At 37.6% G+C, this 24085-nt stretch overlaps 1 protein-coding gene across 2 annotated transcripts in view; it reads left to right on the top strand.

Annotated features, from left to right (window-relative positions):
* Nucleotides 1-12655: 12655 nt before the first annotated feature.
* The window catches only part of CRISPLD1 (cysteine rich secretory protein LCCL domain containing 1), a 48439-nt gene continuing 37009 nt past the window's right edge, over nucleotides 12656-24085 (top strand). Inside the window, exons 1-2 of one of the 2 annotated variants that reach the window (XM_032250964.1) lie at nucleotides 12656-13085; nucleotides 14071-14390. In XM_032250964.1, coding sequence (XP_032106855.1) covers nucleotides 14133-14390 — 258 coding nt within the window. In that variant the 5' untranslated portion in view covers nucleotides 12656-13085; nucleotides 14071-14132. The remainder of the gene's footprint in view (nucleotides 13086-14070; nucleotides 14391-24085) is intronic. The other variant, XM_032250965.1, reaches the window with a different exon arrangement.

Genomic DNA, 24085 nt, shown 5'->3' with positions numbered 1-24085 from the left:
GAGAACGTTGTTAATAAAATGCAGTCAATCACATGGGACAGTATTGGCTATTATTTTTTCAGGTCACAACTTTAGTTACCGCCTTTAATTGGGCAGAAATCATCATGGGATGCGATCTACAAAGAGTGGCTTCCTGCCAACTTAGTGCTGCATTCTTAACATGTTGAACGCTTCAAGGGCAATAAACTTCTCTAAGAAGACACATGAAAATGATTTGGCTGGTCATGGTGCTCAGTTATAGATTTGATTCCTCTAGAAAGCTGATTTCAGAGAAATGGAGTTTTAGAAAGTCTGCTGGAAGTGTCTCTTAATAAGACAAATTCCACCAAGCTTTGCCAACCGTGGTACTCCAACCTGCGGTAGTAAGCACTCTTTTCCTAATAGCTTATCATTGACCAAAGGAGATGACCCCATTCAAGTTACCTACTTTTGTTAATGATTTTGTTTTCCACTTTTTCCAAAATCAAAAATTCAAAAATCTTCTGAACGTGCAACTAGGGTCCTTTCATTTCTTCAAAGTTTGTCCAGGTCAACTTTAGAAAGGATGAGAGTTGGTGTCTACACAGAAGGACTTTGTCCTGTTTTGGCCTCAGAAGTTGAAAAGAATATGACTTTGATATATGGAAAGAATTGAAATCCTATCATATATTATAAAATTTTCACCACCATAAACTAGAATCAGTAAAAAACAATATATGTGGAAATCGTCCACCTGGATAGAGCAATCAGGTGGAAGCCATTGGGTCCAGTTTTATAATCAGACAGTTCACTCAATCATCTAATCAAAAGCTGCATTTCCCCGGTGATTTTTTCCGTCTCCCTTTATTCTATTAGCACCTGTGGCAGGGGAGGCAGTTGGTCTTGATAGGTGTCTGTCAAGACTCCTGAGAACCCCATCTCATGCAGCTTCGGGAACCAATCCTCAAATTTCATCCAAAGTAGTATAACAATTCCATTGGAAGCCCAATCAAGCAAAAGCTTCTTTTATTAGAGTACACAATGAATACAAAGTTGAGTGGCTGAAATTTAATTGGAAACTTATTCTTCTACTTAGAAAAGTAATAATTTGGCTATAAAAACATAGAAAACGACAAAGAAAATGTCCATGAGCTTTGAGTCCTCCATTCTTTTGAATCAATTAAGTTATATTGGTTAAACAATGATTCTATCAGACTTGAGTCCAGAAACAAAGATTATTTCTTGTACTGAAAATCTCGAAATAGCAATGAAATAAAATGAAAATAGTGAAGCTGGAAAAATAGGTGGAAATATTTTCTCAGAATATGGAACCGATGTTGTTAGCTATCCTTAGCAGGCATGATGGCCTTCAAATTTGCCATAATTAATTAAATGCATATAATTATGAAATTGATATATTGAACACATTTTATTTTTTCAGTTACTAGCTTCAGTGGTTAAACTTCAAGACTAGACCAACCTTTGGCTTTCATATTCTCTCATCATTGTGAAAGATATGATCCTTACATTTGAAAACAGAGTAAGTCAAACCAAATTATGACATTTTCTTGGCATAAACCTCTTAAAATTAGGACAGTTTTAATTTTAAAAATTGACAATGCTTTTCCAATAATTTGGCTTAGTAAATTTATATACACAAATGTAGTTGTGATTTTTTTTTACTTGTGCTTACTTTTTCATAAATATGAGTAAAGAAAATTTTCTGCTAATGTAACTTTTTATCTATAATTATGCTAATAATAATTTGAAGTTGCTCCTTTTTATAATCACCCAAAGGTTTTTACCTTGTTTTTATAAAATAGATGAGTAAGTGAAAACTAAATTGATGAATAAAATACATTTCTAGAGGTTTGTTGAAACTCTCTGCAGGTATTTTCATGATGTTGATTGCCAATGAAAAGTAATGAAAGTCAAGTATACTTATGAATCAGTAAGTCATAATTACTGAGTATTCATGAAATACCAAGACAGAGCTGTTTCTGTCTGAGGATATTATATTCTCCCTTAGACGGCCACAGCAGTACGGTGACGCCAGGGCTATGCCACAAGCTGAAGATCAGTAGCAAGGTATATTTTACCAAATTAAATAGCTAAAAATTTTTTTTCAGAATATGATTTTCAGTTAAATAGGTTTTAAAGATATAAACATGTTAGAATTAAAAGTAAAGTGAAGCATCACAAACAAAAATTTGTCTATTAAGATAGTAAGAAAGGGGAATTATGGATAGAATAGTAAAAAGGGTAACAGTAAAAGAAAGGGTTTATTATATAACTTTATATTCTTTTTCTTCATGTTTGCATTTCTTTAATTCTATTCCTATCCCTTGGTTTAACAAAGTGAGCCAAGAGCAAACTTTAAACAAATGGTGAGAAGCCAGAAGGGGAACAGGAAATCTGGTTTGATAAAGTAAAGGCATTTTTTTCAACATGTGAGTGCTTCATCTTGTTAATAGATGGTTGGTGGGCTGAATTGTTACTAACAGATAAGCTATTAATTTAAAATAGAAATCGAATCTATCTTATGGGATTTGCAGAAGTAATGGTTTTTCTTACCTGCTGCTTTCCATATGTTCTTTTTATAACTACAGGCAATCTTAATTTTCAAATGTTCCAAATGTATAATTAAAGTTACGGTTTCACCCCAATTTAAAGTATTAAATCTTGAACAAACTTGGATAGACTGCTGCTTTGGCAAACCAAGAAATGTGTCTTGCATTCTTCTGATTCTTTCTTCAGCCATTCTGTCTGCCATCTGGCTATCAACCACTCTTCACTTCTTAAAACACACACACCTACTTCTTCCTTCCTGGCACAAGCGTGACCCTACATTTTAGAACATGAGTTCCTTTACATAATATTGTTCAGGGCAGGAAGCCATTGTATTTCATTTTTCCTTTCCTAATATCAAGAAATATGTCTTACCTTGGATTTAAGACTGTATGCTTCCTGTTGTTCAAGTCTTTAGTCAAGTGAATGTGACTTTTTATACCACCAGACCCTTCTAAATTCAAGAATCCCACTTAGTTTGAACCACTCTTTCAAAGCTTTTTTAAAATAATATGCCTTATTTCTTAAAATATAACATTAGCTTGTCATTGACTAAATCAGCATGTTGTGAAGACTCACAATAAAAGTTGTCAAAAGTTAAGTGACTAATAAGGGTATTTAGATATTAATTAGTAAGATTTAGAAACTTCAAAACAGAATGCTCAGCATGCATCTTTGCCATTAGTTTGCTATTTCTTATCTACTGTTCCCTACCTCCAACACCATTTTTACATTTTCAAAATATGCTTATACCTGCAAAGCAAAGAACTGAAGGTGAGACAGGTTTGGTAGCAAAAAGAGGGAGGGTATGGCAAGCACAGGAGCTTTGAGAAAAAGGTTTATCATCAAACTCTGTTCAGACTATTCATAACAGCAAAGACAGGGAATTAACCTAAATGCCCATTAATGGTAGACTGGATAAACAAAATATGGTACATATACACTATAGAATACTACACAATCATAAAAAAGAGCAAGATCATGTCCTTTGTAGGAACATGGATGGAGCTGGGGGCAATTATCCTTAGCAAACTAACACAGGAACAGAAAACCAAACACCACATGTTCTTTTTTTTCTTTATTTTTTTGAGACAGAGTCTTGCTCTGTCGCCAGGCTGCAGTGCAGTGGTGCAATCTCTGCTCACTGCAACTTCCACCTCCCAGATTCAAGCTATGCTTCCACCTCAGCCTCCCGAATAGCTGGGACCACTGGTGCCTGCCACCATGCCTGGCTAATTTTTTTGTATTTTTAATAGAGACAGGGTTTCACCATGTTGGCCAGGATGGTCTTGATCTCTTGACCTCGTAATCTGCCTGCCTCGGCATCCCAAAGTGCTGGGATTACAGGCGCGAGCCACCACGCCTGGCCCACATATTCTTATTTATTTATAAATAGGAGCTAATTGAGGAGAAAACATGGACACATAGAGGGGAACAACAGACACTGGATCCTGTAGGAGGGTGCAGGATGGGATGAGGGGGAAGACCAGGAAAAATAACTAATGGGTACTAGCCTTAATTCCTGGGTGATGAAATAATCTGTAAAACAAACCCGCATGACAAAGTTTATCTATATCATAAACCTGCATGTATATCCTTGAACTTAAAATAAAAGTTAAATGAACAAACAAATATAAATTCTGTTCAGGTCATGATCTCTGTGAACCTCAAAAACATTTATTTCACAGTTGTTATAAGATTGGCACATTAAATATAAAAGTATTTATCAGTCTTTTGCTGTGACAGTTTTGTGCAACAAACATTAAAATATTAATATTTTGGCCTGGTGTGGTGGCTCACAACTGTAATCCCAGTACTTTGGGAGGCTGAGGCAGGCGGATCATCTGAGGTCAGGAGTTTGAGACCAGCCTGGCCAACATAGTGAAACTCCATCTTTACTAAAAATACAAAAATTAGCTGGGTGTGGTGGCATGAACCTGTAATTCCAGCTACTCGGGAGGCTGAAGCAGGAGAACCGCTTGAACCTGGGAGGCAGAGGTTGCAGTGAGCTGAGATCGCGTCCCTGCACTCCAGCCTGAGTGACAGAGTGAGACTGTCTCGAACAAACAAAAAACAAAATATTAATATTTCTATAAGGGCTTACAGAAACATCTGTTGGGCATTCATGTGTGTTTGTGTAACTGACAGTTCTAGATACTCTGATTATTACACATTATCTGTATGTATTAAACAAAATATCACAGATATCCATAAATATGTACAATTATTGTGTATCAATAAAAAGGAGTAACTTTCCTTTTAGACAGAAGCAAATCTTAAACAACAATTATCACTTTCTCTGATCTAGTCAATGAGCGGAGAGAAAAATTAGAGGAATCAATAATGAAAGAAACCCAGTAATACATTAACAAAAAATATTAGGGGCTTATAGAAACCTTTACTGGGTGTTTGTATATCTGGCAGATTGGCTGGGTCTTGGCTGGCCTCAGCTGGACTAGGTTAGACTCCAGGGTTTAGGTCAATTCAGACATACTCAAACTAAAACAACAACAGCTACCTGGGTATGCTGTTCTGATGGCAGAAGGTAGAAATTCAAAGAGGGCAAGCAGAAATGGCCATGCCCCCAAAAATCTTAGCTTGACATAGATACTCTGTTACCCCCACTCACATTCTATTGAGCAAGGCAAGTCAAATGTCCCAGCCCAAAGTCAATGGCAAGAGAAAGAAGATTTAGAGGCAAACACTTCAGTCTATCACTGCATGGAATATACTTGGTTATCAATAAATGGTTTTTTTTTTAAAGTCACTTCCATGAATAGTTGCATTTTTGCACCTAAATTCTAGCAAGTACCTATTAAATTTAATTTTGCTTATTATGAGTTTGCATAGCTAAGTAATACTTTAAATAAAATGTACCTGTTTTAACGATCCTAGTATCTGGATCAACAGTGTCATTAAACTTTCCACTTAGAGAAGAGGATTTTCTTAATTCTAAAAAACATGTTCTTCCTGTTGAACTTTGCTTTCTTTGGGTATTTGAGGATATGTGTAGATTTTATATTGTGGGTAGAATAGTTCTATGTGAGGATGATTAGAAGTCATTGGAAGACTTAGGATTTGAGATGAAACTTGAAGGAGAAGAGAGATATAGGCAGCGATTGAGAGATGTTATAATGTGGGGAATAATTTGGGGAAATAACACAAGGACAAAACTATTTAGAGGCAGAGAGAATGGGTACCCATGTTAAGAGCACTGCATAAAGCAAGATAGAAGAAAAGCAAAAGGCACCTTCTGTGAACAATGCAATTACATATAACAGAGGTTATGGATGCTTTAGATCTGTATGTGAAAGCTGGTTATTTAGGCATATTTCTATCTTTGTGCTCTGTTTATTGTTTTTAAAATTGTTATTTAACAAAACCTTTATTTTGTCGTTATTTCATTTTTTTAAAACAATATTTCTAAACCTGTTAATTCTTGGACTTATTCTCAGGAGATAGTTAGATTTGACATTACAAATAAAAAGTTGCATATTTTCTTCCATATTTTCCATGTTTTCCCTGCAACTGATCTCATTTTTTTTTAAACTTCTTCCTTGTGCTCTCATGAAATAATGTGTTTAACAATCAAACGCCACATGCATAGGCCACACATAGGCTATTTTTAATGTATTTATTTGTATGTATTTGCTGAATCCAGGGATTTTAAGCGTTTCACTTTTGCAAAATGTGACTCTTTAAAATTACCATTAAAAGTGGACTGCAAGGTTTTTTGCCAACTATTTTGTCATGGGCTAACTAACAACAGGTGAGAAAGCGTTCATCCTCCTTATATTAGGATGAAAAGCCTGTCTCTGACATTAATTCTGTAGATAAAAGAGTGAATACCTTTCCTTTTACAATGCTTGCCTTTCAACTGCGCCTCTGGTGAACCTGAAAGGCAACCTCTAAGCCAGGCACATTGTGAAGCACTTCTACAGATATAGAGAAATGAGAGATGAGCAAAAGATGAAGCTGCAGCTAGATTTCTCATGCACCTTGTATGGACTTCAGAAACACTTTCTTCATTTTAAAACCTTTTAGCATTATCTGCTGTTCTGGATATTTTGTGATATAAAGAAATTAAAATACAGTGCTTCGACCTTGATAAACAGTTTTATATCAGTGAATTGCTCTTTTTAGTTTTACATCTACAGCTACTGCTGTGACTTATGACAGTCTTATGATACTGAAATGCTGACACTGTATACGCCAGATTTTCAAATAAATGATAAAGAGATTTATGAAACTATAAACCATCAATTGATAAAACATATGTAGTAGAATATCAGTTAAACAAAGCATCATTCTGAAATACAATTCTTAATAAATGTTTCAGTCTTCTTTCTACTTTAGAAAAGATTTTCCTGTGGGTGTTAGGAAGGGTATATTGAAAAGGGTGAATGGTCTAGAAATGGATTGCATTTTCCTCTCTCCTTCTTTAAATGAAATATTTACATATATACATTTTAATCTCAGTGAATGGCTGGGGCAGTGCTTCTTAACTGCTTAAACACTGAAAAGCTGTTCATGGTAGTGGGTCTGCAGATATTGAAGGGAGCAATTATGCTATGTCTGGTACATCCAGGGACACCATGTACTTTTCTAAGAAATAGAGACTATTCCAAAAATCCAAATTTATTTATTCATTAAACGTATATGGTAAGAAATACAAAGATCATATCATCATAATCTCTCTTCTCAAAGAGATTTTAGCATTTTGGGAGAAATACAAGCATATGAATAGCTATAATTTACAGAATAGAAAGTGATAGCATTCAGAAAAATGTGAAGTAACAGAAAAAAATGACTGGCTAGAACAATTAACATCTTTGCAATTGGATGATTAGGGTGTGGATACTCAAAAAAATACATGGAAGAGACTTCAAGCTGTGAAAACAGTATCAGGAAAAGCACAGAAACACATATAGAAATTATTGACATTTCTTCAGATGCACAGAGGATAGTAAAGCAGCAGAAGAAAATTAAAAACGAATTATTACATTTAGCAATGGAAGATCAGTCAAATTTCAAAGAATGAATGACAAAGTGGGTTTGCAAATCTAAAAATAAGCTTAAAACGATTACATTCCCACAATCAAGAAATATAGAGTTTTTGGATTATGGTATTAATAGAGGCCTCAGCAGTAAAATACTTTTTTGTCTTTTTAACACTTTCATAGATTTAGGGGGCATGAGTGTAGTTTCGTTGCATGGATATATTGTGCAGTGGTGAAGTCATCCGGATAGTGAATATTGTACCCAATAGGTAATTTTCCATCCCTGACCTTCCTGTCACCCCACCTTTTATAGTCTCCAGGGTCTATTATTCCACTCCGCATGTCCACGTGTTTCCACTGCTTATCTCCCACTTATACGTGAGGACATGTGGTACTTGACTTTCCATTTCTGAGTTATTTTACTTAGGATAGTGGCTTCTAGTTTAATTCATGTTTCAGCAGTTATATTTTTAAATAATCCAATTGAAACATCATAATAATTCTAGATTTAAGGAACAATGGCATTTTTTCTCTCTCTTATTCTGAAACCTGAATGTTCTCTAAAACATGAATTTTTTATCGTGATGACAAGTAATGTAAGCTTTTTTATAATCATTGTAATCTTACCTTTTTCCTTCATATTATAACACAAAAACATATTTCAGATAGATCAAAGATCTGACTGTAAAATGTAAAATAATAATGCTAGAAGATAACAAAAGAGACTTTTCTTTATGCTTCTGGGATAAGCAAATATTTCTCTTCTAGGTTCCACAGAACACTAACCATAAAGGAAAAAATTGATAAACAGGACTTCATTAAAATTAGGACATTCTTTCTTTAGTAGATATAATTAAGAAACTAAAAAGGCAAAGCCAGGAGAGGAATAATAAATGTATGATATACTTTATGTCTAAAATGGACATATACCAAAAACAAAAAAATTCTTACAAATTAATAATAAGAAGGTATACAACCTAGTTTACCCACTCAAGTTCTACAGAAGCATAACTTAGGTCCCAGTAGTTCTACTCTAAACTACATAGCCAAATTGTTTAAAAGTGTAAATATGTGCACAAAAAGACATGTATGAGAATGTTCTTAGCAGTGCTATTTTTAATAGTCCTAAACCGGAAGCAATCCTAATATTCAACAACAGAATAGACAAATAAATTGTGATATGTTTATCAAAGCAAAAGCACAGAAGTACATATAGAAATTACTGACTTTTTTTTCTTTTTTCCAACTGCATAGAGGGAAGCAAGGGTGGTGAAACAAAAATAAAAATGAAGTTTTAAAGGTGTTTTTATTTTGATTAAAAAATTTTTTTTGAGACAGAGTCTCCCTCTGTCACCCAGGTTGAAGTGCAATGGCACAATGTCAGCTCACTGCAACCTCTGCCTCTCAGGTTCAAGACATTCTCTTGCCTCAGCCTCCCAAGTAGCTGGGATTACAAGAGTGTGCCATCATGCCTGGCTCTTTTTTTTTGATCTTTTTTTTTTGTATTTTTAGTAGAGACAGGGTTTCACCATGTTAGCCAGGTGGTTCAGGAACTCCTGACCTCAAATGATCCACCTGCCTCAGCCTCCAAAAGTGCTGGGATAACAGGCATGAACCACTGTGCCCTGCCAAAGTTTTTTTTTTAAATTGGCCATATAGTTATTGTATATATAGCTATATACAACAACAGGAATAAATCTCACAAAGATATTGAATAAGAAAACAGACACAAAAGCAGCCAGAAATGGAATTGTTATAGACCACAGACTCTTTGGCTTCCAATGTAATGAAAATTAAAACTGGACAAACAGATTTCCCAGACAAGGCTTTTATTTGTGCTTGAGTGTAAGGGAGACAGCAGAAGCAAAAGAATCCTCCCATTTACTCCGTGAAAAAGCTGGTGTGGATTTTTTTAATTAGACAGAGTAAGAGAACTAACATCATGTGTAAGAATTTATGCAGGCTAGCTTGGGCACACCTTGTGAGGGGTCGCAGATGCAGGCTAGCATCTTTGGATGGGATGGTTATCTTGAGTAATGGGCCATGTGCTGGTCTGGCCAGAGGCAACAACGATGCAAACCAATTTGTCAGCATTCCTTCCTGAGATGGGACACTCCACAACCCTGATTCCATATTTGGGTCTCCTAAGGCCAGTTCTGGCCTTAAATAACATTTACCCCATTTAAGTACTTTCTACTTACCTGTTATGTTTGAAGTGCTTTCATGTATTAACTCATCTTAATACACAAATTAACAGATGAGGTAGCTACTGTTATTTCCCTTTAAAGAGAAAGGATCCAGGGCTGCACAAAGTCCACTGACTAGCGGCACTTCATGAATCTAATTTAGGTAGTTTAATTTATATTCCAGGTTTTAAAACATTGCCCTACACTGATTCTACCTCCCAACATAACAGGATCTATTCTTATACCTCCGAAATAGAGGATGGACTTACCAAAAAAGTGGTGATAGAATAGACATGGAGTCAAGAAATTATACAGTGAACAAAATGTCTATCTATACCCACTTTTGCAAGTTCTGTGATAGAAAGAACACATAAGAACAGATTTAAAGATAACTTATCCATGCACATAAACAGAAATAATAGCTGCATGGAGAAAACATTATATTGACAGAAACATGTATCTCCTTTGTAGAAATTTATCTGTTAGAATGCTTTGGGCTGCAAGTAACTGAATACTCAAGTCACTGTCATTTAAACAATTCATGCATTATTGATTTTAGCAAGAAAAATGAAAGATAGGTGTTGCAGTGATTGGCCAATGGCAGGGAGGTTCATGCACAGTTCATCTTTTTGTTTGGCCAGGGTAATGGGTTTCTTCCCTCAGGCTGGTCTGTCTTCTTTGCAAACTAAGAGCTGCATCTTTCAGTTTCACAGACTCACACATTGGTACCTAAATAGACATTTTCTTTTTTTGCATATCTTTTTATCACAGAAGTAAACTCTTGCCAGCCCTTTTCCTTACCCCTACCAGCCAGGGTTGCATGACATGGCCATGCTAATCAGTCTCAGTAACTGGTGGCAGGGATAGATTGTGATGACTGGCTTTGAGTAATCAACATTCACCTCCTGAAGATGCCAGTTTGACAGCATGTGAAAGGGTGGATACCCCCAGTAAATTGAAGGCTATGGGCTTGGAAGAAAGAAAGGGGTGGAAGACTGGTTGTTGGTTAGGCAACCACAAGAAAGTAGTAAGGCTAAAAACAACCAGGGCTTTACAAGTAACAGCCTTAGCCACAAACCAAGTGCCACTTTTACATGAATTCTGTGTGAAGAAGACATTTTCTTATGTCTACACACAGATTTCTCAACAACAAATAAAAATGTGAACAGTATCATCTTTGAGTATTCAAGAATACTGTGTTCAATTTTACTGGTCAAAATGGCATTTTTGACATATATACTCAATCAGGAATGACGAGATGTATTATTGAAATGCTAATGTTAACATGAAGAATGTTTAAATCACCTGCAGTACCCAAATTAGAAGCCAAAAGAAATGCAGAGTCGAAGGATATTTTATTTTTCCTTGCCTAGAGAAAGATTTGGAATTAAAACCTTAAAACAATTTTTATTGTAAGCCTTTAGGTGTTGGATGCACATATCATGTAATGTAAGAAATATTTATAAATGAAATATTCAAGAGTTACAAATTCATTTAACTTCACTTCCCTATCATTTTAATTCCCTTCTTTCTAACTTGAATTCTCTTTGCAAATGTTTCAAGTAATATTATTACTTTCAATGGCTCTTTATTCAATATTCAGTATACTTTTCAATGCCACATGAAAATTGCAGTAGAAAAACATAGTCTTCATCTGCTGTAACAAATGATAGTTCTTTTGCCATGAACTTTGGGGGGTTTCTATCAGTTTTCTCAACCTTGTGCATGAAAATTATGAATATTTGAAAAATATAAAGTTAAAAATTTTTTGTACTAAAAACTTCTGTAATACTGCAAAATTACACTTCTACGAAAGCCTTATGTGCATCAAAACTTTTCGCCTTCTGCATCTTTCTAGTAAGTGATGCTTCCCTTTTCTTTGTGACAGGAAGCAAGGTCTCAAGTTCACCTGAGGCTTAGATTTGAGTTTTTAGGTTTGATAGCTACAGTGTAGTTGAATGGTGGAAAGAGGCAGGTAAAAGCTTGGAATGATTTGAGTTACTACCACAATGTTTTACTTTACTTGATCAAATGCTAGATACCTTAGCATTTAGAGAGAAGGAAAGTTGAGATTCTGATTTACCACATTAGGGAAGCAAACAAATGGCTTAAATAGTTAAAAATAAGAATAAAAACAGCCCCACACTCAGTAGGGTGAACTGTTGTGAATTTAAAATGAGTAATTTTCTTACTCCAGATTACAAGAACAACAGAACGGACTCTCCTTTCAGTATCTATTCTAGGGCTGGGGTTTCAATTCCTGTCAGCAATTCCTGGTATATTAATTAATGGTACCCTTTATATCAACTTCTTAAATGTATACAACATCAGAAAAAAAAAAAGGGCTATGGCCGCCTTGAAAAGGCAATGTTTCATATTTTGTGAATAAAGAGAGGGTCTCAGCTGTCAGGCGATTCTGAGTCTGAGTCCCACCCCAAATTCTATTGAACACCTTCCCCGTCTGGTCTTCATCAAGGATGTGGATGCCTGGAAAAAATAAAAGGAAAAACCTTTCCCTCTCCACTCTGTCCCCTATTTCCCCTTCTGTGCCTCCAAGACCGAAGGTGTTAACCCCATCCCCCACCCACTCCATGCTCTGTGGGGCAGCCCCTCCTCTGTATGGACCCTTAAAGGCATTTCCGCAACTCAGCAGAAAGGAACTGACTGGGAAGAGGATCTTTGAAAGCAGGCAAGCTGGGATGGTTGAGGGGAGCTGGGGGCCCTCCTTGCACCCATCTCCGACGGGTGGGCAGACCTTCCGGGCTCGGGTCTCGGGAGCCCGAAGCACGCCCACAAAGGCCGACCGCCCTGGCTTCGCGGCGCCCGGGAGAAGCAGGGAGGGCTGCTCCTCGCCGCTCCAGCGGGCCTCTGGCCAGGGCTGGCTGGAGGTGGGGGTGGGCGAGGAGGGGCGCTCACGTCACGTGCCCGCGCTGGGGCCGCAATAAATGCCCGCGAGCGCGAGGGAGCGACGGAAGCTCTCGGCGCCGGGTTCTGCGCGCCCGCGCTACACCGAGCAGGAGCGAGAGGTCGCCGCCGAGTCCCCGCTGCCGAGCCCCCGCCCCTCGCTCCTGCGGATAACGCTCAGGGAAGCTGGCGCGCCCACCCTGGCAAGCTAACGAAGCAGCTCCCTTCCCACCCCAACCGCAGGTCTGATTGAACGCTTTGCCTGGCACTTCTTCCAGGCTGTGGGAGCCGCAGCGGCGGAGGCTCGCGTACCCCTGCAGTCAGCGCCCCCCTCGCCCCGGACGCGCGCTGCTCGGGCCCTTCCCCAGCGGGGCTCTCGGTCTGCGGTCCCGTGTGAAGGCTCTGGGCGGCTGCAGAGGCCTGCGGTCTGGTTCGGCTCCGCTCTCCCAGGAAGCTTCACACTGGAGAGGTAAGGACGATTCTAAAACTCATCGCTGGGTCGTCAGGCTGCCACCCTTTCCTATCTCCTTTTACTTCTTAAACTGTACTTAAACGAAAAAGCCAAGTTGTAGAGAGTGGTCAGGCACGAGGGGTGGGTGGGCTACTCGGAAAGCAGCGGCATCGAGACTAGTGGGAGCTCTAGTTATTGTAAGTGACTTTGTTGGCTTCTCCTCCTTCCTCTGTCGCGCGCTTTCCATTTGGGTTCAGAGAAAGAACAGTGTGTGCCTGCAGTGGAGGGGAGGAAGAGCTCTCAAGTTGCCGGGGAGTTGCTGGCTTCCTCGGGTGCAGGTCACAGATTAGTCACAAACTTTCCAGGAAATAAAGATTGAGTTCTTGACCTGAATCTGAGTAAGAAGAGACTTCCCCTAGTGACCCAAACCATTCATTCTCAGTAGTTCCCGGGGGCCCCCTAGATGTACCCATGGATGCATATATGAATAGCCTTTTGTATTTCTTTGAAACATTCACCCTCAATTTTAGAATGATGTGGACATTCTGAATGTGCAACAGAGATGGGACACTGGAATAAAATAATACCATAAATAAAATGTAACACTCTTCATAGAGAAACATGAACCTCCAGACGGAAATCAAAATTTCTAGGTATATTACATCCTTTGCGGGATATATGTAATGTATGGCCACTTAAAGTCTTGCAATTCATATTTTCAAGCTTTGACTCTTCTAGGCTACTTTTGCCATTTAATTTTGGCCTCACGGGTATTATCTTGGATAATAGAGTTGTCTATTTTGTGGAAACTGCATTGTGAAAAGTCCTCTGGAAGAAAAAAATGTGTTGGAGATAAGTTATTTCAAAACGTGGGTGTCCATTTTCTGCTGTTAAATAGACAAATCAAACTGGCACACCTCCTTGGTAACTATTGTTTTGCTTGTGTTATTAGAAAATTTCACATCTGGCATTTTCATCTTAATCACATGACATGTCGTTATAGCCAAAAGGAGTGGAAGAGCCTGTCTTGGAGATTTTCCTGGGGAAGTCCTGAGGTCATTCATTATGAAGTGTACCGCGCGGGAGTGGCTCAGAGTAACCACAGTGCTGTTCATGGCTAGAGCAATTCCAGCCATGGTGGTTCCTAATGCCACTTTATTGGAGAAACTTTTGGAAAAGTACATGGATGAGGATGGTGAGTGGTGGACAGCCAAGCAAAGAGGGAAAAGGGCCATCACAGACAATGACATGCAGAGTATCTTGGACCTTCATAATAAATTACGAAGTCAGGTGTATCCAACAGCCTCTAATATGGAGTATATGGTAAGGACATTTTTCAAGTGGTATGTACAAAAGAAATGTTTATTTATGCTTTCAGTAAGCAGTCCTCATGCTGTTCTTTACTCTTTAATCATTTGTTTTATACGAAGTTTGAAAAAAACATGTTCTTTGAGGGCATTTTCCTCTGCATATTCATTTATTAATATTTCTATTGTTTTTAAGAGCTCCTGACATTTGAATAGGATTAAATGCCTTTAGAGGCAACGTTCCTGCTAAGTGCCCTGGATTCTACTCTTACCAGGAAAGTTAACATAGTGAAAATGCAAAACAGCTGGTGTATTTGCTTTTAATTGACTTAGCTGAAAATTTACTTCCTATTTCCTGATAGAACTTTTAATGAATGGGGGATTTGAAGAATTCAGAGACTAATAATTGGAAGAAACTTTCTGGATTGCAGATGCATATGTAGTTTCTTACAAACATGTAAATGAGATTGTAAAGGATACATTTTTATGGTTGCTTTATGTTGAAGAGTGCTTTGGCAATGGCTTTTTTCTCCCCTTGGATTTATTATTTGTGAACTTGAAGCATGAAAATAAGCCTGGGCAAAGGATTAATTAAAAATATGCAACTTACTCTTAACAATCTTACATTTGCTCTGAGTAAATTAGCAACTTTAAAGAACAAAATTACTTCTTTAAGACTACTAGCATATAACTCGTGAGTATACTGTTATTTCATACCCCAAATATTTAGAAAACTTTTAAGAAATCCATATTACTTCCATGAATGAGGAATGCACTAGCAAAGCCTGATAATAAATAGTTGTTGGTGATGGCAAACTTATTTAACAAACATTGGAAATGGCATTTTCATTGCAGTTAATTTTCATGCATTCTGTTTTTTTTTTCCTGCTTTTACCTTAGTTTTGGTGAATATTCTTGATTTAGATAATTTTTATGAAGCATGGAAGTTCTAAGTTCCTATTGCCCATCATAAAATATGACATTACACTATTTTAACTTTTACCAGAAAATTAATTTTACCCTGAAGAAAGTAGGTGTCACTCAAGAGAACTAATCAGAGATTAAGATTTGAGTCTCAGGAATGAGTTGTTTGGGTTAAACTTTTGGCACTGACACCCACTTATGTGACATTGGGCACTTGCTAATTTCTTGCTACTTCAATTTCCTGGTGTCTAGCATATATATACTCACCTCAAAGGGTTGTGAGGATAAAAGGAGATAACCTGGGTGAAGTTTAGCTCATTATCAAACATACTTCAAGATCTCAGTAAATGTTACCAAGACATATATAACTAATTTTGTTTCCTTATATGGTTTAAACATAATATCTAAGGAAATCGTTAGCTCTTCTGAAAATGCTATGCAGGATATGACATCTGTAATGTCTCATATTTCTGCTTCTTGTGTAGTGTTTATCCAAAGTGAAAAATTCTATGACTTCTTCATCTGTGAGAATTCAAACAGAGCAGCTGGTTCTGGAGCCTTTCCAACTAGGCTACTGTATGCTTATTCCATGTGAATAGGTATTCCGTTGCTTTTTATTTAAAATAAGGAAAAACTTGGAGTTCAAACCCACAAAACGAAATCTGAGAATATTTGTGTATGTTTTAAGGAATATGGGAATCACGAAAGAACAGTTCTATGATTCGTTCCATGTCTGGCTTCCAAAAAAAATAATAACTACCTATTGTATGATGTCTGGTCTGGGATGTTATATGAGTTTCTTTTTAGTTTAATTGGTTTCATTCTATCCTTGAAATGTAGATTCAGAAACCAGCCAGGGTTTATATTGTGCTGCTCTTAGATAGGAACTGTGTCTCGGCCATTAACTGGGTTGAGGAGAAGTATATTGCCCAACTGTAATACAAATTTTCTAGAATACACATTTAAGGTGAAGTCTAAAATATTATTTTATTTGAAATACTGTTGATTTAGGCATTTTATAACAATGAAATGTAAATCATTCTTATAAAAATCCAATTTATTCAAATCATTATTTAAAATAGTTTATTCTGAGAAAACAAAACATGTAAAATCAGCAGTGTCCTATGATAAGTACCACTGGTTTGGGCCCCTTATACCCTATGTGTCTGTCATTTCATGTTAAATGTTTGAATAACCAATTACCTTATTTGTAATTGGTGCATATTTTAGTTAACTCTTTAGCCTTAAACCTACGAGAGCCAGGTCATATCCAGATATTATTAATATTACATTTCTAATCCTACTCTTGTACTCATTTAACTTGTAGAGTTAAAAATTGAGTCTCGGCTGGGCACAGTGGTTCACACCTGTAATTCCAACACTGTGGGAGGCTGAGGTGGGAGGATCACTTGAGGTCAGGAGTTCCATACCAGCCTGTCAAACATGGTCAAACCCCATCTCTACTAAGAATACAAAATATTAGCCAAGCATGGTGGCACATGCCTGTAATTCCAGTTACTGGGGAGGTTGAGGCACCAGAATTGTTTGAATCCAGGAGGGGGACATTGTAGTGGGCTGACATTACTCCACTGCACTCCAGCCTGGGTGACAGAGTGAGACACTGCGTTAAAAAAAAAAACAAAAAAAACAAAAAACTTGAGTCTCGAATGCCTTACCTTCCTTTAAAGAGCTTATAGTGTTGATTCAGAAGAACAAAATAGGCTCATTTGAAAATTTGCTCCTTAGCAAAGACACAAAATTCTGCTTGTTCATGTCTGTGAATAATGCCAAAGGAGCACAGAACAGTAGAACATTCCTAATTTTGAGAGTTAATCAGTGGGTAAGATGAGGTATAGATTGTTTCTGAAGGTGGTCAGAAACATGAATCGTAGGAAAGAGTTGGGGGGATACGCCAGTTAGAGGAAGAGAAAGAGAAAAATGCAGGGTGGCAGGAATTGGCAGGCTGGTTGTAGGGAATTGGAAGCAGATTAAGTTCATGGAAGTGGATTAGTTGGTAAAAGCACGACCTTGTGGCAGAGTCAGGAAGGGGAGAAATAAATTATTGGTGATAGAAACCAGTAATCCTAAGGAAGGAGATTACCTACATTTAATTTGGGGTACATGGAGAAACTGGAACTTTTAGGTCATTCAGTGATACAGTTGCTGAAGAGGCAATGGATTTTGGAGGAAAATTTATTGACTTTGGACCTAGAGTGCAGCACATTCACATTTTGCTTCTGCTGCCTATTGGCACATGAACCCTGATGGTCAGCAACCATTCTAGGTGTTATTCTTCTCATTGGCAAAATAAATGAAAGAATATAAACCTTATACGTTTGTTGGACATTTTTGTGGGTTTTTAATTTGAAAAGTGCCCGTTCATGTCCTTTGCCCACTTTTTCGAGGGGTTATTTTTTTCTCATTGAATTGTTTGAGTTCCTTGCAAATTCTGGACACTAGTCCTTTGTCAGATGCATAGTTTCCCCATATTATCTTCCATTCTGTTTCACAGATTGTCTGTTTACTCTGTGATTATTTCTTGCTTTGCAAAAGCTTTTTAGTTTAATTAAGTGCCATTGGCCTATTTTTGTTTTAGTTGCATTTGCTTTTGAGGTCTTTGTCATAAATTCTTTGCCTAGGCCAATGTCTAGAAGAGTTTTCCCTGAGTTTTCTTGTATAGTTTTTATAGTTTCAGGTCTTACATGTAAGTCTTCAATCCATATATCATACAGTATCGCTCAGCCATAAAAAGAATGAAACATGTCTTTTGCAGCAATGTGGATGGACCTGGGAATCACTGTCCTAAGTGAAAAAATTCAGAAATAGAAAGTCAAATCCCATATGCTGTCAGTTACATGCGGGAGCTTGAATACTGTGTGCACATGGACATAGGAAGTGGAATAGTAAACCCTGGAGAGTTGGAAAGGTGGGAAGGGGAGAAGAGATGAGAAATCATGTAATGTTTATATTACATTATGTAATATATGTGATTATGTAATGTACATATTGTACATTATTTGGGTGGTAGTTACACTAAAAGCCCAGATTTTATCACTACACAATATATCAATGTAACAAAACTGCACTTATACTCCCTAAGTCTATTTCTTTCAAAAAAGAATACAAACCTCACAGGTTGTAATGAGATAAGACATTTGGTACTATCGAATAGATTTGCTTTTATGGGTTTTAAGACCCTATTGCTTGGTTCTTTTATGTCCCCATGCCCTTGTTTCCTATGCATCTCTGGAAAGTTTGTTCCCCAAGTTTTCACTTCTGTCCTTTTCCCTTTCTATAAGACCTTACTACTCCTTTGACTTTAAATATCCTATATTTGTGGGTCCATACTCTGTATCTCCAGCTGACCCCCCTGTTTTTGAGCTTCCTTTTTTATATTTCCTGCTGCCTGTTGGACCATCTCCATGTAATATTACTCCATAGATACAATACTGAAAGCTGCAAGTGTCGAAAAAAGAAAAAAAAGTGCCTTATCCTTTTCCTCTACCTTCACCTGCCAGCCCCTTAGTTGATGATGAATAGCATTAATGTCTGCTCAGTACTTTCTAAGAAATGTACCCAAAAAAACCCCAGAAAATTGGGCACATCCTTAACTTTTTACTATACCTTTCCATATAACGTCCACACACAAACATCGGTATACTATTACTTGCCAAATTGTGTAGATTCTGTCTCAAATGTCTTTTGAATCCCTCTCTTCCATTTTATTCTAATCTTTGTTCATCTTATACCTACATTGGTACCACAGCTTCTCACCTAGCACACTGTATCAACTTGTTTGTTCTTTCATGCTTTTTTCTATTCTTTCTTTTCTTTCTTTCTATTCCCTCCCTCCCTCCTTCCCTTCTTGCCTTCCTTCCTTTTCTTTCCTTCTTGACAGAGTGGCACAACCTGGACTCTGCCACCTCTGCATCCAGAGTTCAAGTGATTCTCCTGCCTCAGCTTCCCAAGTAGCTAAGATTACAGGCATGCGCCTCCACTCCCAGCTAATTTTTGTTTTTTTTTTTCATGGAGATAGAGTTTCACCATATTGGGCAGGCTGGTCTCAAACTCCTGATCTGAAGTGATCCCTCCACCTTGGCCTCCTACACTGGCATTACAGGTGTAAGCCACCATGCCAGGTCTTGTTCCTACTTTATTTCTAATTTAGCTCACTTTCCTCACCATTAGTAAAGCTGACATTTCCCTCAAACCAATCTACACTGGTTGCTCAGTTGCGCAAAGGTCTGTTGACTCCGGGCCGCACACAATTTAAAACTCCCATGATTGCTTATAAACGGAAGCATGTTGTCCAGTCTGCCCCATAGTGGTCAACTACCTTGTGTTTATTTGAACCTGTGTTCCCATTGAATTACTCCATGTTCTTAAAGATGGGCTTACTTCCTCATGCCCTCATGCCTCTTTACTCATTCGGTGTCATCTGTACCTGGAATGACTGTTTCCTGTCTCCTCCTAACAAACTTTTTTTTGTTGTTGTTTTTTTGAGATGGACTTTTGCTATTGTTGCTCAGACTGGAGTCCAATGGCACAATCTTGGCTCACTGCAGCCTCCACCTCCTGTGCTCAAGAGATTCTCCTGCCATAGCCTCCTGAGTAGCTGGGACTACAGATGCCTACCACCATGCCTGGCTCATTTTTGCATTTTTAGTAGAGATAGGGTTTCACCATGTTGGCTAGGCTAGTCTCAAATTTCTGACCTCAGGTGATCCACTCACCTCAGCCTCCCAAAGTGTTGGGATTACAGGTGTGACCCAGCATGCCAGGACGGAAACTGTTATTTGTCCCTCAAAATTCAGCTCAAACCTTGTCTTTCCTGTAAAGCTTCCTCTGCTCTCACCATTCCACTACTGCGTCTCTACTTATTTAAGCCTATTTATAGTATTCAAGCCTATTTTTTTTTTGCAATGAAATAGCATGTTTGTTTTCCTAAGACTGAATTCCTACAAGGGTAGGTATCACACTTTTTTTTTAAATCTTTATAACTAGAGCTTGGTGAATAGAAGGGCTACTCAGTAAATGTTTGTTGATTGAATGTTGTTGAATGCTCAGTAAATGCTTGTTGAATGAGGGGATGGATAGATGAATAGGTAAGATTATATGAGACAAATATGGTGGACAGGTAAGACAGAGAAATTAAAAGAATAAAAATTCTGGAAGGTAGGATATCAAAACCAGAGATATTGATGTGGGAAATTTTAAACACTTGAGAACAAGGTACAAATGCTTCAGATAATTCAAGATTTTTTCCCTACTTTTTCAAATTTTCATGAGCTGCTAAAAATTGTCCTATGACATAGAGCTACTAAGCTATTAGAAAAGGTATTGAAATGTTGTGGAATTTAAATAATAAAACAGATTGAGTATTTACCCCTTGTTACAAGTTTTTAACATAGAGTCCCTAAAACAGTATAGATAAACTTCAAAATAGTTTGCTACTTTAAAAAGTGTACCTAAGTGTAGAATGTACTTTAGCAACCAGGGAGGGCACATGTCCTAAAAAGGACACATGGGCCAACTATGTAAACTGTTTCTTGCTGTTACTACTGCTTCTCTGTCTTTTTGAGAACGGTTGGCAGACACTGCTGGAGGGTTGATTGCTATGCATGCCTCCTCTCCCCTCACGTATTGGAGAGGTTTTGGGCGGAACCTTGGCATGACACTTTTCTAAATGTAAAATGAAACACATCTGAATACCTCTCCTTTTGCTAGGCAACCAGAAGCCAGAGGCCAAATAACTGGTGGTACTTTCAGTCCTGGATATACATTGATACAAACAATGGCTTGGTTTCAGTTGGTTACTTATATTTTTTCTAAGGCCTTGCTTAAATTTAGAATTTATGTTTTTTTTTTTCTTCTGTGCTTCAGTACAGAACATAACTCCAGAAACTGGACATGGGACAGCCTAGTTGGTTGAACAGGGTGATGCTAGTCTGGAATATGCAAAAGCGATCTTTAGCTTGTGAGTTGCTTTGTTTATTTTCTGAGATTGTTTGCCATCAGCGACATATATCCAGAATAAATGTAGATAAAGAAATGATGGCCTTATAACTTACTTGCCCATAGCTTATTTTGTAGTCTCACTACAAGTGCCAGGAATTCATTGCAATAAATATTTTATTGCACTTAAGGTTTAATGGCAATTAAGGTTATTGTAACCTTTGATTCCTAAAATAATCATTTTCTCTTTGTATACTGTTACTTGACTGGTCATTTTCAAAAATTAAATATTTTTATTTCTTTGACATATATACACCTAAATGTACATGAAATTTCTGTTTATTTAAAGAATATCATTATTACTGAAAATTACGAAAATTCCCTTATTCTGAATTTGAAATAGCTTATTTAATTTTCTTAAAGTGTTTTTGTTTTAATAGTATTATTTAGGTACAATAAAGTTGTTTTGTCTTAAGTATCATTTTATACAGAATTTTAAAGTTTACAAAACCTTAATTTTAATATTTTTAAGACTTCGACCTTTAAAATGACCATATTTTTCTTTTTGAAAATTGCTCCATAGATGGCAGTACCTATAGAAAGAAAAGTGACAACGCTGTTCTATCCTTCCTTAAATATTAGCAACACATCTAGGGGTTTAGAAAGACAAGAGAAGAAAAGTGGTTTCCATAGGAGAATGGAACACCTAGAGGCTGAGATACACCATAAAATTTTGGAATTGTACTTTTATTCATTCCTTTATTCAGCATGTATTGAGAGTTTACTAAATGCCAGCCACTATCTAGGGTCCCAGTAGTAAACACAACAAACATTCTTCCTTGCATAGAATAGATGTGAGTCTCCTGACTCAGCCAGGGTGCCCATGTGGCAGACAGAGGGAGCATGAGAAGAGTGGCAGGAGATGAGGTTACAGATTTAACTGGGGAAGGCAGATGCAGACTGTCGTAAAGACTTCCTTTTAGCTTAGTGATAAGAAGCTGTTTGAAGCATTTGGACAGAGAAGTAGGGTGATCTTATATTTTACTCAGGATCATTCTGGCTTTGTTGAGAACATACTTTAGGTGGTCTGAAGAGGACTTTAGGTGGTGGGAGGAGGAGCACAGCTGTGAACAGGAAGACAAGGCAGTTGCAGTAATCATACAACAGTTGGTGGTGGCTAGGAGTGTGGTGGCAGCCATGAAGGTAGTAAGAAATGACAAAAGTATGAATATAAATCCCTATGTGGTCATAAAATTAATCTTGAAAAATTCAATGAGGGCTTGTTGCAAGATGAATGAAATTGACTTGGCTGGCCAGCCAGCCAGTAGACTGGGATTTCCTGCATTTGATGCAAGATCTAAATCCATCCAAGCCTTGGCTGCTGTGTTTTGAAAACTGATGGCGGTTTCCACTCTGGTTTGAAAATCAATGGAGAAGATTCTGGATCCTTCAACTTGCAAGGACTCCCAGAATGGTTGTAGAGATTCTAGAAATCACTGATTACCCATTTTACCCACACACTTTCAAGAGATTAGAGGAGGTGGAACCCAACCTCTGTCTCCTCCCTTCCTAGGATAGGTATGCCTGCTGTTTTCTTACCTAGTCTAACTTCCCTCTCAAAACCCAGTCTCCTCCCTTTCTGCATAAAAACAGAAAATGAGAATGTCTGCATGAGAAGTAGAACAGGAAATTGTCCAGTTTCTGTCCAGCAACCACTATTAACTTCACTATCATAGGGAATGTCTTTGGGATTTTATTTCATTTTGGAGGTAGTAGGGACAGATTTTGCATATGGGGTATAGCTGTACTGTTTTCTCCACTAGAACTTGGAAGCACTGGTGTTGTTATTTTCTAAGTAGACCAGTTTTTGGGAGAGAAAGCTGGGGCTGTTTGAGATTATTAAAACTGAGATTTATCTTAGATATCCAAATGAATGTCTCAAGTATGCCATTAGACACAAGGCAGTTAATACATGAAGGCCAGTCTGGAACATGAAACAAGGACTCACCACCATTTAGGTGATATTTAAACTCATGAGGAGAGATGGCACTGTCAGGAAATAAGTATAGATAGAGATGTTCAAGAAATGAATTGTTGACACACTTTAAAGTCTAAGGGTAGGGAAAGTAAGAAGGAAAACCACAAGGAAAATTGAGAATTAGGAAGAAAACTAGAAGAGCGTGATGGCCTGGAATTCAAATGAAGAAAAGCAGAAAGGGTGATCAGCTCTGACAGATACTGCTTATAAAGCTCAAGTAAGATGCAGATATGGCAATTTTATAACACATTTAACAGTATAGAGGCCACTGAAATCTGATAATACAGTTCGGATAAAGTCATAGTGGTCCAAGAGTGGTTCAAGAATGTGATCAGAAAAATTACTCATTCACTTATTTATCACACATGCAATATCTCCTATGGTCAGGTGGTACCCACCACCACACCCAGCTAATTTTTAAATGTTTTGTAGAGATTGGTCTTGCTATGTTTCTCAGGCTGTTTTCAAACTCTTGGGCTCAAGTGATCTTCTTGCCTTGGCCTCCTGAAGTGCAGGGATTGTAGGTGAGAGCCACTGTGCCCGGCCCCAGAATTCTTTTTGGTCTTTTAGGTAAACAAAAATTTGTTTTATTTTTAATGAAATGGAAAAGCACTGGACAGTTTCTAACAAGGGACTGACCTGCTCTTATTTCCAGTTTCAAAAAATTACTCTACCTTATAGGGAATGATCTGAAGCAGGAGTAAGGCTGAATGCAGAGAGATGAGTTAGGAAGCTGTTGCTATATTCTGCATAAAAGATTATGTTTACTTGGATCAGGGTGATGGGGTAAAGAC

The sequence above is a fragment of the Sapajus apella genome, unplaced genomic scaffold (genome assembly GCF_009761245.1).
Source record: "Sapajus apella isolate SASKATOON/1434 unplaced genomic scaffold, GSC_monkey_1.0 scaffold3, whole genome shotgun sequence".
Lineage (NCBI taxonomy): Eukaryota > Metazoa > Chordata > Mammalia > Primates > Cebidae > Sapajus > Sapajus apella.
This window is presented reverse-complemented; position numbering and strand designations above follow the sequence as displayed.